The sequence below is a fragment of the Acartia tonsa genome, chromosome 7 (assembly GCF_053477335.1).
Source record: "Acartia tonsa isolate MP-2025a chromosome 7, ASM5347733v1, whole genome shotgun sequence".
Taxonomy (NCBI): Eukaryota; Metazoa; Arthropoda; class Copepoda; order Calanoida; family Acartiidae; genus Acartia; species Acartia tonsa.
In genome coordinates, this window is record NC_137266.1 from 25,180,946 (window position 1) to 25,198,995 (window position 18,050).

Consider the following 18,050-nt stretch of genomic DNA (forward strand, 5'->3'; position numbering starts at 1 on the left):
AAGAACCTAGGAAATCTTCTGCAAAACCTAAAGAACCTAGGAAATCTTCTACAAAACTTAAAGAACCTAGGAAATCTTCAGCAAAAAAAAAAAAAAAAAAAAATGGGGGGGGATTTTTTTGTTTTTGGGGGGGTTGGGGGTGTCCCACCCCCCAAGAAAATAGCTTAAAACCACCACAGGACCAATAGAAATATACCCTGAAGAGTAGAATCCAATCGGTTCAGTGGTTACCGAGATCTTAAGGGACAGACAGACAGACAGACGGACAGACGGACAGACGGACAGACATCAAGCTACTTTGTATTATAGATAAGGAAAATTATGTCCATAAGTAGCGCAGTAATAACAAAATAACAACAAAATTAAATGAAAAAAAGTAAAAGTATTTTTTACCATATATTGTCTATTATTAGTGGATTGTTAACCACTTCAGACAAAAGGATATGAGCAGGGAACTGAAGGGATAAGACAATGGTTGATAAATTGATGCATATGTCCAATGAAACACAAAAAATCCTCTTCTACAGATTACAATTAGTAGTTGAAACGTTTGGACACTAAACTTCTTGAACCAACCAATCAAATTTATTAAAAATCCCCAAAGTTAGTAAGCAAATGAATAAGGAAACGCTATTATAAAACTTTGGGGACTACTGCACGTTGTCCCCTTCCATCTGGATATGAGGACAGTAAATTTAATAAAGTAGCTGCGCTTTTAAAAAGGACTTGATCTAAATTTTAACGATGCCTCTTTAAATTTAAATTAATTGGATATGCCAATTTAATTGCATTCATCTACTTAATTGAGCATCTAATGGGAAATATTTACTGCTCAAGTTTTGCATTATCCTTTGAAATCTAATGTTACCCCCCCCCCCCCTCTTAATGATTACTTATGAGCTACAGTGAGGGAAGGGACATTGGGCTGTTTATTACACTAGTCCACTAAGTTTTATAATAACGTTTTCTCATTTGTTGGCTTAAACACCTTGAATTTGAATTTCTATTGGTTGGTTCTTTAAGTTGAGGGTCAAAACGCTTCAATTACTAATTGTAATATACAGACGGGAAAACTTTGTGTATTAATATTGGGGATGTTCATTGTTTATCAATATATCGGTCATTGTCGTATCCCTTTAATCCCTTATAGAGTTATCAATACGTTTTAATTGTACATCATTGGGGACAAGTTAATTTTATATGTGGGAAAAAAACCGGGTGGTACATTTTGATGTCTAAAATGATAAAAAAATACTTGGTGCCAATCTTGCTTAGCCAAAAGCGGTTTCAATTTGCACACAAAAAAAATATTTTCAGTCAAATATTTGCAGCCAACCCTAAAATTAATCTTTCCCAACCGATTATAGAACTTCCAAAAACGTTAAACTGACAGATTAGCGCAGCAACTCTATATCTGTGGTACAGTAGTTCATCAATTCCTTGTAAAAATTATGCAGTAAAATTGAGTTACCTTAAACTGATTTCTGCTTATATTAAAAGTTTAAATAAATGCAAGACCCATCTTAGAAAATTTTCATATTCTTAACATAACTGCCAAAAATTAAGCGTACTGTTTTATTTTCAAAAGTTTTTTTCTTTTTAGCTGCACTTTTTTTGTACATAGTTGTCCCTGTAACACATCAAATAAGACCAATTCAACGTCTAAAATATTTTGATACAATTTGGAGTATTTTACACTCATACCATGAGAAAAAGAGGAAAAAATCGGGAATTTTTATTTATATTTTTGACAATATACATTTTAACTTATCAAACATATGTCTCAATGTATTTTATTTTTTTTTATAGCATAAAATCTCTATATTTATAGGAAGTCCGTCTGACCGTCGCTAAAGACTTAAAATGCACAGTCTAAATTGTATATCTTTTTTATTACTGTATCCAAGTTTACTGTTTATTTTTTATATTTTGCTTGTTATTGCTGTGCTACTCATGATTAAATGTTCCATGTTTGCAAAAAATATAGTATTATTTGTCACCCTTTGCAAAAAAAAATTAGAGAAAATATGATTGTAAGTGGAGTGAAATAATAGAGGGGAAAGATGTTAAATAACTGTATGTTCCCAACCTGAGGACCCTGTGCCGACTTTCAATTGGGTCTTTGAAAATCACCAAAAGCATCGGGAATATGAACACAACCAATTCGCTACCAAAGGGCAAAAAGCAATTTGCTAGCAGACTAAAAAGGTTCCCAACAAGGGCATCTAGGTAGCTGTCTGGTTATACATCTATTTTAATACATTTATTGTGGAGTGAAGGTGGGCGGGTGCTAATAATTTTCTTTGCACGCTTCATATAACTTTAATACACACAATCTAGGGAGTACACTTCTCTCATTCAAAATTGTGCACATAATTTACACATATACACTCGCACACAGACACACACAAACCTTACATAATCCAATTTATATATAAAAAATAAAATGTTTATTTATTGCATTACTATTTACAAATAAAATTGTGCACATTGCAATTATGTGATTTTGATGCCCTTTGTTTTGGTTCATCTATTTGTACATTTTGTACTCTTGCAAATGTTTCAAAAACCCACATATTTTGGGTCCTAACCCTTACTTCAACATAAGCCAAAAACTATTACATTATTAGTATTGGTTTAATTTTTATGAATTCCCATTGCAATGAATTTTTAAGATGCCTTAACATGAAAATAAGATTATTAATGAAAATTAGTTGACATTTTCATTGTAGCACTTTTAGAAGTATGCTTTCTGTGTCTAGTTCTACCTTATTTTATAAAACTTTAAAGCAGTTTTTTTAAAGAAGAGTGGGTTTTACATTTACATATAAACTACACGATAAGCTCATTAAATTTGTTCTGTTATAAAAATAAGAACATCTTTGCATTTCATCTAAGAGTATACATTTAAATTATTGGCTCACATGAAGGAGACTAGCACCGAAATCGAAGAATGAAGAAAGCTAGCACCAAGTGTCTTAAAGTGAAGAAAGCTAGCACCTAATGTTTTGACCCTTCTTAATTGTATAAAGTAGTAGGCGTTTTTTGTCTGTCCCGAAGGATCTCGCTAACTGCTAAACCGATATTGTTCTCCTTTACAGTGAAGCTTCTTACAGGTCCTGGGAAGGTTTTAAACTATTTTTCGAGAGGGTGTTTTAACCCCCCTCTCCAACAAAAAATAATTTTTATAACTCTTTGGAAACTCAAATTCAAAATAGGATGAGGTCGACTTTTCCTTCTCCTACCAGTGCAGTGCCCCTAGAGGCTTCTAAGGGCGTAGCCGCTAGTAATACATAAATTGCTCCTCCCTCTTTCTCACACAAAATATGTCCCGGCCCTTTTACACCTAAAATCCCTCCCACTATTAGAAATCTTGTAAATCTTAAGGATGAAGAACCCTAGCACCAAATGGTGTAGAATGAAGGAAACTAGCACCGGTGCTAGTCTCCTTCATGTGATCCAAATTATTCATACTTTTTGGTGCTTTCACTCAAAGAACTGGTTTAGCCCTTACTTATTTTACATAAATTGAAAATAAGGGAGGGGTTCCTTATGCATAAACCCCTGCAAGGCTACTGAGTACCTAACCTAACCTGACCTAAAGTAATAGTATACCTTATGTGAAGTCGCCATTTTTTTCCAGATTTTTTTAATATTCTTTTTTCTCATTCTAGAAATAAATCATAAGTAGCGCAGCAGTAAAAATATAAAAAATAGGAAAGGCAGATCAATATAACAATAATTTAATGACATTTTAATAACCCCAAAAAATAACAAAAATAATTCATTTACTATGAGCATAAAAAGTTAAAATTGTGATATATATTGTCAAGAAAAGAAACGGGTCAAATTACAAAAATAACTTTAAACAAAAAGTGCAAGAAATTTGTAGAACAAATTTTTTTAGGACATGTAAACTCATGTTAACGTCAACTTTTTCCTAAACTAAATCCTATCGGGAAAAACACATAAAAATCAACAGGGATAGGTGTAAGGAAAAATATTTAAAACAGTCAAACAGCGGGATGATTCTCTATAGTAACGTATTCACATTCGAATATGATTATTTATCTATGATTTAATAATGTATTTTTAAAAATTTTCAAAGATTTAGAAATTAAATCCACTGCATTAAAACATATTTACTGATTTTTTAGAATGTTTTGACCGATTTATGCATAAGGACTATCATTTCTGTTTATTTATCTATCTATGTTTATTTTCACAAATGATTTCAAGGCAAACGCCTCCATCTAATATTCGTTATCAACATTTATGATAAATTAAGAAAATCATTCGATAAAAACAAGAAATGCATAGGCACTGTTATTTAATGATCATAAAGCTGTAATAGCATTTTAAGAAAAGTGTTATATGGTTGATATAGGTTTATGGTAGTAATATTGTATGTTGGTCATAATGTAGACGTTGATATTAGACAAAATCGCTCTTTAAAATGTAAGTCGATAATTTATCAGCAATGGCCATTTTCATGAAATGGTCTATAGTCGACATTAGCCATTAAAACTGTGATTACATTTTACCTTTTAAAAAGGCATTTCTACCATATACTGCTTTTTATTTTGAGGGTGCTGAGATGTGGGGGGGGGGGTCAATGATTTTATAAAATAAATATGCCTGATTTTATTAAGTTTACTTTTCATAATAGGTACATTTGAAACCATATTGATTTTAAGTTGATATTTGAGGTAAAATGACAATCAATAAAGAAAGCCTAACTTTAAATTTAGGACAAACATACACGACAAAAAAGAACTCAACATGTATTAATAGTTTATAAATTGAGAAAGTTGATAAAAATAAAAAGGAAGTCTGCATGTAAAAACCATTAAGAAAACAGCAAATGTATAAAATAGAATACAGGTATATTATAATTGACATTAAATTAATCTTCTACCTTGCATAAAATTTATTGCTTTCATTTTCTAAATATCGGACGAAAGATTGGATTGTAGATTAAACTAACACTATCCCAAGAAAGGAGGGAAAATTGTACTGTTTATTACACTAGTCCCCAAAGTTTTATAGTAACATTTTTATATTCGTTGGCTTACCAACCTTGGGGACTTTTATTAAATTTTGATTGATTGTTTCATTTAGTTGAGTGTCCAAACATTTCAACCAATGATTTTATTTTATAAAGGTTTAATTTTGTGCATCATCATTGGGGATGTACGTACATCAATAATATGGTCATTGTCTTATCCCTTTAGATCCCTGCATTATCCTCTTCCTCCCTGGTGAATGTTTGATAGTTTTGCATGGGAAAGCTCTATTAAAAGAAAATGTATGTGAGTACTTTTTACCAGAGAGAGAACAGCAGAATATTTTCTAGCAGACAAAAATAACATAATATTGGAAATAAAATAACATGTTCTAATATTTTTTTCTCAGTAGGAAACCCATTATTCTATATATTATACTTTACTACTTGTACTTGTTTTAATAAAATAGGAAGAAAATTTAAATTCAGAGTTGAAGGTTTAATAATGAAAAGGATATTATATTTCTTTCTTTTGTAGACAGACAATCTATAGACAACTCTATCTGCTGAAAGCATCATACCCTATCTATCTTACTAATTGTGTGTAAGTTGACCCTTTGAGGTCACTTAGCCGAACTAGCTCATAAAATAGAAAGATAAATTCAACATCTGTGTTTGCAACACACACACACACACACATAAACACCGGCATGCTAAAGATATATCTGCTATATATTTAACAAATTAGGATATTTTGCTTTCCTTTACACAGTTTTGTCATATTTGTATAACCCTGATTTATTCTTTGACGTTTTAAACGAGAATAGAAATGTCCATTAGTTAAATTTTATCTATTCTTATAATAAGAATATTTCTTTATTTTTGAAAAAATTTTAAAATTTTAAAAAATACATCATTGTTCATTTATTTATTTTTAAAAAAATGTCGTTTGCCTTATATTGCTGCTCTACTGAAGAATCTAATTTTTAAAAATCATTAATCAACTCATAAAAATCTTCCATGAATAAGATTATCAAAAGCAATGACATCATAAATTTTTATTAGACTTTGTTGCTAGATGATATAAAAATTGATTCTAGTTTATAATAATTTATAATATAAACAAGCCAACAAAGGCACATTTACTTTAATCTACGAGGGCTTATTTAAAATCAGCTGTTTTGTAAAGATTTGTTAAATAATACTTACTAACTTGCTTTATAGTTATACTGAATAAGCCCATTGTAGCATTTAAACATTGATTCACAAAAGGGGATTTTTCATGATATTTTTTAACTTATTAAACTTTTGATTTTTAACTTTTTTTTGTGTAAAACTTATTTTTTATGTCATCACTTGTTATTTTTATCATTATTTGTCACTTTTAATTTTATTATAAAATGATCAGATTATTTCCTTGAATAAAATTGATGATGCAGCCTTCTTTGAAAGGCCAATCTCACGTTAACACTAACGAAATTTTCGGCTTTTCTTTCTTTCCAGCTTTATTCAGAGAGAGAGAGAGAGAGGTAGGTATGGGGGAAATAGCAAGGCACAAGAATAATGCCTAGAGGGGTAGGAATGAGCGTAGTAAAGGGGAAGGGGGAGCACGTAGTAACTGAGCGCTCCATAATTATTTCATCTCCCCCCCCCCCCTTTTCCTTTGATTACTCCATGTCAATCAAAATGGAAACTGGGGGAGGGGGGGGGGATACTAAGCAACATTTAGTAAAGGGGTTAATAAAATTGGCAGAAAGTTTGAGGCACGGGAGAAAGAGGGGGGGGGGGAGTTTTCGTTCATGCTGTTCATGCAAATGGCCAATGTTTACATCCTGCACCGCCATCTGACGGAAATTTTGGGCATTTCACAGTTTTGCCGGCTCTGGATAAATCAAGACGACAATTCCACTTCATTTCAATAAATAAATAATTACTAAAAAATAAATATATCAAATAAACCTATTAAAGATTAACATTGAAAGCGTATATATATAAAATAAAAACGTAATACATGACAAATTGTATATGATCATTATATGATGTTTTTATAATACATAGTTATACAAATTTAATATAAAATACAATAAGATTAATAATTAGGATAATATTAAATATGTAAATATTATATGTATAAGAATATATGTAAAAAAAATTATTGTACATATATATTCTACTTTCGACATTGAAATAACCTTGAATAATTTGGTAATTTAAGAGTTCTGAATTCATAGTTTTGTCATCTAAATATTGTCCTTGCTAGCATGGACGTGCACAATTAGAAGGAGCAAACTGCATTTTTACACCCTATATAATTGTCTTGAAGTGTTGTAACCCCATCCTGCACGCCCTTGCTTGCCAATAAAATATTGAATTTAGAATTATATATTCTTCACATAATTGTATAAATTACAATTGTATATCGGATAATGTATATTTTGTATATAGAATTGCACCCACACGGGATTGAAATAAAATATAATAATCTTTATTAAGATCCAGTTATCATTTATTAGATGCTAAGAAACCCATTGCAAATTTAGACTCCCTGTAATGAATATTGGCATGGCTGTAATAACATATCTATAGTATAGAATATAGATAACTACCTGCCTCCCTTTTCCAAGGACCTTTATCGTCTGCTAGCAAATTATTTTGTTAATATTCTCGACACTATTGGTTGATTTTCAAAGAGTAGGCACAAGGTCCTTGTCATGGAGACATACAGTTATTGAACCCCTTCCTACTCAATGTTTTACTCTAGTGCTGCATTAAATAGATGGAATCCCGCATGGGTGGAATAAGTACAAATATATTTCCTAACCTTGTAAGTGTGATATTTGTGCCTGGAAAGCTGCTAAATCTTCATCTACATAATCCTGAACAAAAATTACTGTCAGTAAACTTCCTTTAAAAACATTATAGTCTACGTCCCCTAGAGGAGGGGGTTGACTGGAAAGCTGCTAAATCTTCATCTACATAATCCTGAACAAAAATTACTGTCAGTAAACCCTTAAAAAACACTAGAGGCTACGCCCCTAGAGGCCTATAAGGGCACTTGAGGAGGGGGGAGCCTGGAAAGCTGCTAGATCTTATCTACATAATCCTGAACAAAAATTACTCTCAGTAAACCCTTAAAAAACACTAGAGGCTACGCTCCTAGACCTCTAAGGGCACTTAAGGAGGGGGGAGCCTGGAAAGCTGAAAAATCTTCATCAAACTAAAATGAAGCTTTACAAAGTGTATAAAAAATAAGCCATGTGACGTCATTTCCATTACGTCACATGGCTGATTTTTGAGAAACTGTGTAAAGCTACAAAAAAAATTACTGTCAGTAAAATACTCTGAAAGCTCTGAAACGGTTGGATAAACAAACATTAACACTTGCAGAGTATCAGTATAACTGAATAATCAGAATATAAATGTGTACACAAAAACAACAAATTTACGTGTGGTATAATTATCCGAGTTATCTGATTTTGCAATACTGTTTTGCAACAAATTTACTTACAATTTTGTTTCGATTTTATACATTCATAATCTGATAATTCAGTTCTGACACCCTTAATGCTTAATTTAGATGAAAACAAATAAAGAGCAACAGTTCTGGTTTATATAGAAGCTACGCTGCTAATTAAAAACAGACAACAGACAAATATAAATTTTATCGCCAATCTAAACTGTTCACTATAAACATATTCAAACTATCTCAACAGTTGTTTTGCCAATTTTTCAAAACATACTTTTAATTGGGATAGAATCGAAAGCTTTAGAAAGGTCAACATAATGGGCTGAGCTCTCACTTGCTTTGTAGGGTTATTATGAAAATTTCAAGTTTCTGGATTTGACTTAAAGACAAAGGGGGTATTTCACGCTCAGAAAAAATATGTAGCTGGACAAAGTATCTAAAAAAATAAATCTTGTGACGTCATAAAAATGAGGGATTATCCATCTCTTTAGGGGTTTTCTTTTACCACTTCTCCCCTCATCTCCCTCATTTTTATGACGTCACATGGCTGATTTTTTTAGACACTTTGTCCAGATACAAAACTATTTGCCTTTTCCTCTTCCGCTAGTGAAAAAAGGTATAATTTAGGTCATGTCGTAAAAAGTATTATTAATTGATAATCATTTATCAATTCCAGGTTAAGATTTTTATGTACGAGAAACCTGTATGTAGCTTAAAACCTGTATCAAAAGAAATCTTAATTGAAAATTAGCGACACCATTTTAAATATAATTTTCAAGCAAAAAACAATACTGATAACAAAATGTATAAGACTTCATTTCAAGCCTAACTTGTTCTTTTAAAGTTTATTCTAGTTTAAATATGCAAAAACACGCGCAATCAAAACATCCAATTAAATGCTGAAAGATGTAGAATCAGGGAGGAACAGGATAATTGCAGATAAACTGATATATATCCTAAATCTTCCCCTTATTGATTATAACAGGGATAACATTTGACACTTCAAAATTGTAGAATATAATTCATAACTCCTAGTTAATTCTGAAAGATATACAGTTAGGGGGGGGGGGGGGGAGAGTATAATTGCTGATAAATTGATCTCTAGTATTCCACCAATATTTCCAGGCTACCAAAGACAGACTTTCTCACATTTTGATTAAGGAGGAGAACTTTAAATTATCATATCTTTTCTTACAGATTCAAGGTATGGGAGGAAAATGGCTGGGAATAGTCCCTTTCGTGGCAACGCACCTTAAGGGGCGATTCGTCGTATTTTTAAAATGGCTTTTGATAGGTTATTTTAGGTTAGGTTAGGTTATATTGGGTTAGGTGATTGTCCCACAGGAGTAGGCAATTGGACCGCAGGGTTAGAGCCCCCCGTAGGGGCTAGAAATAGGAGGAAAGCTACTGTGAAAAAAAGAATCCCCCCTTAAGGAGCATTGCCACGAAAGGGACTATACCCAAATGGCTGATAAATTGATTTTAATCTTCCCTCAATTAAGTATATCATACCAAAGTCAGAGGTTTGGTGTAGTGATTAGTGAAATATCTTTTATTTTCCTATACCTAATATCTAGTATAGTGTAGTAGTTGATCTAAAGGTCAAATTTCTTTTCTGTGTCATTTGTTTATTTTAATTCCAATGCAAGTTGGTCAATATCAAACTTTTCAGCAATACTAACATAATGTGTAACTTGACAAAGTGTCTCAAAAATCAGCCATTTGACGTCATATAAATAAGGGAGATGGGAGGAGAAGTGGGAGAGAAAACCCCCCAAAAAAGAGATGGATAATCCCTCATTTTTATGACGTCACATGGCTGATTTTTGAAACACTTTGTCCAGTTACCATAATGTTGTAATAATTTGCAACGCTAATAATATGTTTGCTATGACCAGTTTAATTGCATAGAATTTACATAATTAATGTCATAAGAACTATTCAATTTTGGTAATATGTAAGCTATCATCAATAGCTTTGCTACTGATCCATAAAAAAATTATTGTTTTTTTAATAGCGACCAACAGTCTGATTTACCAAGTTATTCATATACTAGATGGTATAGAGAATATTGACATTAAATTCCAGCCGTCTAGTCAAGTTTCCCTCTTACTGTTTCTTACATACCTGTGGACGGACATTTCAAATTATTGAATAACTTCGCCAACAAATATTTTTTATTGTAAAATGCCATGAATAAATACGACACAAGGTCGTTTACATAAATGTGTAAAATGTGGGCAGATTCTGCCTCAAAACTACTCCATAAATTTCATATATAGAAATACCTTGAAACAATCTCCTTTAATATGCGAGAAACATTTTGTGTTCACACTGTCCCGTAACACAATCAAGAAATTTCTAATAAACCGGAAAATCACGTAGGCATTATTGTAATAAACTATACTTTCTTGAAATAACTTAATAAAACTTTATTTAATAAAATCTTCTAATATTATAATTTCCAAGTTTAATCAAATGCTTTGTTTAAATCACAAATGTTCATTAACTAATAAAATCAAATATGCCCCACACCCACATCCAATTTAGAAGATAGCGACGAAAACATTAGTAACATAAAAATACCATTCACAAAAAAAACAGACACAAAGATACCAGTAGGAACGTTTGAGAAAGATCGTACAATCATAGGTTGGATGTCTGATTTGAACTGAACAACAAGTATCATTTGATCAACCTTACAGATTTGATTTGGTATGTGTTGTTTTATTTATTAAAGAGATTATTGCTAAAAAGGCGTAAAAAATATCTTGATTGAGTTATAGAATAGCGTGTGAGACAATATATTTAAGAATGTAAAGGATTTCTTGTATTTGGGCAAGTTGTACATTATACTGTTGCTAACCCTCTCATACAAAATATGCATGATATTTACTTTTAATCCTATTATATAAAGTAGTTTTTTGTTTGTTTGCCCGTTTAAATCTTATGTCCCGGGGTGGTTTTAGGCTATTTGATTTTATAATTTTAATTTTGAGGTGGTTTCAGGCTACATTTAACCTTCCCTCCCACTTTGAATACAGAGAAAAGTAATATGAATTGTAAAATTTGTTTCCTTGTCCGTTAAATTCTCGCTAACCGCTGTACCAATTGAGTTCTTTATTTTGAGGAAGCTGCACATAGGTCCCAGGATAGTTTTAGGTTTTTTAGTAGCGAAGCTACTCTATAATTCACTTTGTCCGCCCGTCAGTCAGTCAGTAACGCTATGAGGAAACGTGATTTTCTCGGCTCCTATTAGAGATAGACAGCTGAAATTTTTAGTGAAGATTACTATGACATGTGCGCATCTAATCTATACATTGTTTTGTCCATCTGTCTATTAATTGGGGTGCTAGATCGATTCGTGATTTTTATTATTAAAGTTTTTTATAACATACTCCATAGATCATTTTCCCTATTAATAATTTTTGAGCTTCGCTACTTATAGATGTTGTCATCCTTGTTTTCTTATTTTTCAGACTTAAGTCTTGGGATGGATTAAGGAAATTTAATTTTTCGAAAATACAGAGCACCTAGATTCTAGAAGCACAATCGCTAGTCATGGATAAATTGCTTTATGTAATTGCTTAACATAAAATAAGCATCGAAAACATATTTTTATCCTAAGTATTTTTGTGGTCATGTTAAACGATTATTTAAATTAAATGCATTGGTTTCATAATTATGATATTAATCATTAAAAATTTAAGTAAATTAATAGATTCTACTTTTTATATTTCTAAATTGAGTCATCCTTATAAATTTAAAATATGTCATATATTTTACAATAATTATAAATGGAGCAGGCAGTAATTACTAGAAAGTGTTTGTTAAGGTATTAAAATATTTGAATATTTAGTTCAAGGGTGTAGTTATATACCCTTCATAATGTACATTTACATATTAGGACATTTTTTCGGATAATTTAGATGATCAGCAATAACTGGTATAAGTTATTTGTTACTTGGCACGGTGATTCCTGTAGCAGTTAAATAAGATTTTAGGAAGCGTAACAACTCTCTAATCGTTACCAGAAATTCCGTAGGTCTACACATTTATAATAATTTATAATCGAAGCATCTGTACAATCCTTAAATGTAAGTATGTCCCTAAACAGTATCCTGTATTTGAGTAATTTTGTTTATAAATTGTATTCTGCCTTTTAAGTTCTGATACTCTATATACCATTATGAATGCATGTTGTCCTATCGTCTTGTTTTAGAGCTTTGCTTTTATTGATGTAGTCATCCTTGTTTATTTAAAAATGCATTCTTGTCCTTTCAAACTTAGGAATGTCATTGTACAAACAAGATGCATTTTTTCTGTTATCTATTTCTGAATCTTATTTTAAACTCTTCTATGAACTTTTTTTACTTTTTTTTGTAAGTCATATGCATTATTTAAAGATTTAAATTGCAATGAATAAACAAAATATAATATCCTATAATATACAGTAGTAAGGTTTTTTTCGTATGAAACTTTTGATAACCACAGAACTCATTTCAGTGAAGCTTCAAATGGGTCCTGGGATAGTTTCAGGCTGCTTTATTTTTAGATTTAAGCCTTGGGATGGTAAGTTATTATCTGTTCCCTTCCCACCTCTTTGAAGATAAAGTCCTTTTATACTTGGGGCACAGCTGCTAGTTTTTCATAAAACGAAAGATTTTTATTGTTTAAATTTTTAAGAGGTAGAGGGTAATAAAGGGTTGAATTTACCTAATATACTTATACCCTACATCACCCTCCAGATACCAAAAGAACATTTAAACGAAACAATTGAAAGTAGATTTAATTATTGTCCATTATCCTATCATTACTTTCCTAGCTTCATATTATGCTAATTTTATTACTGAAATTAACTTTGAAATATAAGGAAGGGAGAGGACAATACCATTAAAATTATTTTCCCTCCAAATTTACAGTTACAATTCTTTTCTTGGTTTCTTAAAACTTTTACAGGGGTTGATTGGGGGAAGGAACAATCTATCTGCCATTTGTTCCTTCCAGAATACCATAAACCATAAATAAATATAATTTTGTTCAACTGTTTTTTAAGTAGCAAATGTACTCTGCAATACCACTATATACGTCGGTCGGTAATAATGCGCCTACCTGTGATTGTTGTGCAATAACATCAGCTGTTGCTGGTGCAACGGAGGAGGGTATTCCTTGTTGTCCCATGCTGCCTGTGGGATGACTTGGATACCCAAATCCCCATTCGTAATTCCTATATAAAAAAATAATGATAACTGCTTAGCTAAGAAAGTTTAATTTGATAAGTATGTTTTCGTCTGCTAAAGCAAGGGTCAATGGGAATAGGACATCTCTATTTAAAAAGTTATTGGATATAGTTAAATAATCATATTTGTTCTTGTTTTAAGTTGAATTAACTTTTAATGAAATAGTCATAATCACTGATTTGTTGACAATAAAGGCCAAATACATTTTTATTTTTCACCAAAAATGTTGTTAGCTTGTAGTTGCTGCACTAAATATGAAATTAATAGTACTTGTTAAACTCGAAATATTATTTCGTCTACTCAAATTCTGACGATGGTAGCTTAAAGATATGAAAAGGGGGTTTTAATCCTCTTTTCTCCTTCTCTGTAAATTATATATTCAGGGTTAGGTTAATAAAAGATAAAACTATACCTGGCCGGGCTGCCATACCGACCCATAGGAGACATAGGGGAGTTCGTCTGATTATACCCGCCTAAAAAAGTACATAAGATTTATAAATATAAAAAGTAATTTTTTTGGCTGCTGCTAGTATTTGATAAAACATCAGAATGTAAATGCTCTTTTTTACCAAAGAAATCCTTGAAAATTGTTAAAGCCTTATTCTCAACCAAATTTTCATGATATCGAGGGCTTTATTGAAGTCAAGAGAACATAAATAGAAAACCAAAAGTAAATACATTTTCTATGTATTCTGTAGATAAGTCACAGTAAGCTGTACCATTTTATGTGCTAAGGCATTCCTTCACAATCCCCAACTTATGTCACGCGTCTAACTGTGCAACTATACCTGGAGCAGGACCTGGGAATCCTGGCGAAGGAGCAAATCCAGGTCGTGGAACTGTGATGGGAGAAAAGGTTCCTCTAGGCCCTGGAGACGCTAAGTGCTAAAATAAATAATTTATTGAATAAACTTCTTTATTACTTTTGATTTCTTTACAATAATTGTCAAACTATTTTTTCCTATTCACATAATATAATAATCACTTACTGTTTACAAATAACATTTTATTTAACAGTTTATAGTGCCTAATTAAAAATGACAAAGTACAATACCTTACAAATGACCAATGATGGGCAAGTACACATTTTAGCATTGGTCAATATAAATGTAAACTGGCCTACCATTAGTTATTTGTAAGGTATGTCATCATATTTTATTAGGCACTATAAGCGGCTTCCCTTTTTTTGTTGGACCTTAGTAAGCCTAACTGTGCACTTTAATGATTGAAAGCTGTTTATTGGTTTTTGATATTGTCATCTTTAGTTATGCATATATTAAACCGAGACTCGAACCCGTAACCTCCTGACAACTAGCGGACATGCATACCTGAGGTATTGGTCTGAATGTCTGGTTGGAGGGTGTCTGTTGGGTTTGTCTGTTTGGGGTTCTTCTGTCGGAATACTGAGGCCCCGGGGACATACGACTTGGTCCTTAAAAAAACACCAAAAATGATCGGTAGTCGGTTGGGTGTCAATCTGTATTATTGATCTCAATTGACATGACCATGAAGCAGCTTTTAATGCCTATAAAAAAATACCTTAGACAATACAAATTTCCAATGATAGGCCAGAATACATTTTACCATTGGCCAATTAAATGTAAACTGGCCTATCAATGGTCATTTGTATTTTATTACGTTATTTTTTATATGCACTATAAGCTGCTTCCATGACATTATTGTTTTTTTCCCCTCAAATTTCTTACTCTATTAAATACGCCTACTAAAACTATTTTTTCTGATTTCTGTATTTTTATCTAATAATTTGACTACTTTATGAAAAAACGGGTTTCTAAATTGATTGACATAAAAGCAAAATTATAGGAAATTTTAATTTTGGGATCTGATAAATATTTGGGAACCTTACCTAATCCTGTTGGAAAGAGCATTTGTCCAGATCCAGACATTCGTCTGGCCCTCTCCACTCTCTCTCCATACCTATAATAAAGATTTAATTTTGTATTCATCAACTTTAGTTATTTAAGTCCAAGTAAAATTAGAGATCAATAAGCAATCTGAATTTTGGATTTTTTTTTGGATAATAAAGTAAGAGCTTTTTGTATAAATTATTATGTAGGAGATAATTTTTTCTTCCATTTAGGTGATTCCACTAAAATAATTCAAAATTTTCCAAAGCCCTGTAAGAAGCTTTACTTTAAAAAAAACTTATCAGTCAAATCGGTTGTAAGATCTTTTGATACAGACAAACCTCTTCATAGAGTTTCTATTGCAAGTAAATCAGCATCCAACTTGTAACTTATAAGTTTTGTTTCATTCACCCTGGAGATTTATTAAACTCTGTGTGACAAATTACCAAATATGAATTTCGTTACCATGTTAGTTAAAAATTGTTACTTTTCCTACAAATAGATTGCCAAGCCCACCCTGTCTTTGAAAGGCAGTTTTTGGTTTCCCTCCTTTATACTACCTATATATTGTTGCACTTTTTATGTAAAAACCTGTTAAAGATACTTACCCAACAGGAGACTCTGTACCCTGCCTGTGAAAACCAGGTCTTGGTCCCCCTCCGCTCCCTCCTCCGGAGCTGTACTTCCTTGTTGGTGTTCCTAAAAACAGAGATGAACACGTCAAATAAAGCAGCACTAATTTTTTAGCGCACAGAACATGTTCTATAAAGTTTAGCTTTCCATTACATCATAGATGTACAAAATTCTTTTTATAAGTCAATTAAGTAGTAATTTTTCCTGTATTTCCTTATAGATGTTACTACTGTATGTAGTCTTAAAATTGTATGATGTGCATCTCACAAGTAGCATCCTTGATATTACTTAAATCAATGTTTATGTTATTTTAATCGACCAACAAACAGAGGTTAAAATATGAAGTAGCTTTGATAAAGAAGCAAACTAAAAAAAATACATACATTTCTGATATTTTTCGGATTAAAAGATTAAGTTTTGTTTGTTGATTTAGAATAAATGAAATGCTTGCGTTAACCCTTTTTAATTCCAAAAATATGTAAAGGATGCATTTTTAAATTGCAATTGTTACGTTTATACAAAAAAAACAGCCTTAGATTTAATATATTAGATACTTTTTATTGCTTTAGGCATTAAGAAATAGCATTCTACAACAGAAGATTGCAAATATTTTTTCCTGAAGTGCAATTTTCATTGATTCTATTTTGACAAATTTAAATGAAGCAAATTGTTTTAATCATGTTTAATCTAATCGTAAGATTCTATTCTTTTATAATGCCCTTTATTAAAGAATGAATAATGATTTTGTGACATGGATGTTCTAGTTCCCATTAAATAGCATAAGATAAATATTAAGTATGAAAAGTATGCAGTTTGCAGATATATATTGATTTAGGGATACTATCAAAGTGAAACGCAACCGTGCGCGCAATATATTTGTATATTTAAGAGCTTCTTCACAAAGTTGAATGACAATTAGTCTACATCCCTTTCTTTCACAAATAACTATAAGCTACCAAGTGAAAAATTGAACGCATGCTAATAAGGGAGTAAAGAGACTCTACAAAGTGTCCGAAAAAATTAGCCGCGTGACGTCATAAAAGGGAGAGATGAGAGGAGAAGTGGGAAAGGAAAACTCTTAAAAAGAGATGGATCTATTGACGTCACACGGCTCATTTTTTCGGACACTTTGTAGAGTCTCAGGGAGTAAATTATTTTGTCATCCATTTTCCTAACCCTGTTTATTGTGTATAGTTTATAGTTGCGGTAAAAACGTCTATTCTTGAAAAGTGACCCAATTCAAATATTTTTATGCATCACAATTCTTAAAGGCAAAGCTTTTCTACATTAGGAACAAAACAGATATAAATATTCTTTTGACAATTTAACGCTGTAAGAGTTTCATGACCCTATCGCCAATTTTAGAAAATCTGTAAGTTCATTTTAAAATATAAATTTTTTAGCCTTTTGATACCTTTTTTGCATGATTTATTATCCGACCTTATAGGGGGTTTCTTTGTGGGTTTCTTTTTTTAGGGGCCAACAAATAGGTACCTTAGACGTTCAGACTTAATAAAGATTACATCACTAAAGTTTTTACTCTGAGTAAATTAATATTAGGGACACGTAACCCGTGAATAAGAAACATTAAGAATTGTTCTTTTTTATAAATTTAGTTTTTAAATGTTTTGAACTAATTGAGGGCTGAAACTTCCCCCAGTCCAGGGGGTTTGGGTGAGGCTAGCAATCCCTCCTGCTCACGTTATATCCGCACAAAGTAATACGGCCTTATAATAATATTTTTTAAGGATGATTCCATGGACGACAGGCTATATGAGCAAAGCATCGCAATAATCAATTCTAAATTCTTCAATATAACAAACGCTGTAACTCTTTCT

General features: G+C 31.7%; 1 protein-coding gene across 1 annotated transcript in view; it reads right to left on the bottom strand.

The window, feature by feature from the left end:
* LOC145324469 (muscle-specific protein 300 kDa-like) overlaps positions 1-18,050 on the bottom strand; it is a 139,642-nt gene that overhangs the window by 120,813 nt on the left and 779 nt on the right. Inside the window, exons 2-8 of the mRNA XM_080167056.1 lie at positions 16,188-16,278; positions 15,579-15,649; positions 15,040-15,143; positions 14,500-14,596; positions 14,124-14,184; positions 13,584-13,698; positions 7,827-7,881 (exon numbers count right to left, since the gene is read on the bottom strand). Of these exons, the coding sequence (XP_080023182.1) occupies positions 7,827-7,881; positions 13,584-13,698; positions 14,124-14,184; positions 14,500-14,596; positions 15,040-15,143; positions 15,579-15,649; positions 16,188-16,278 (594 nt within the window). The remainder of the gene's footprint in view (positions 1-7,826; positions 7,882-13,583; positions 13,699-14,123; positions 14,185-14,499; positions 14,597-15,039; positions 15,144-15,578; positions 15,650-16,187; positions 16,279-18,050) is intronic.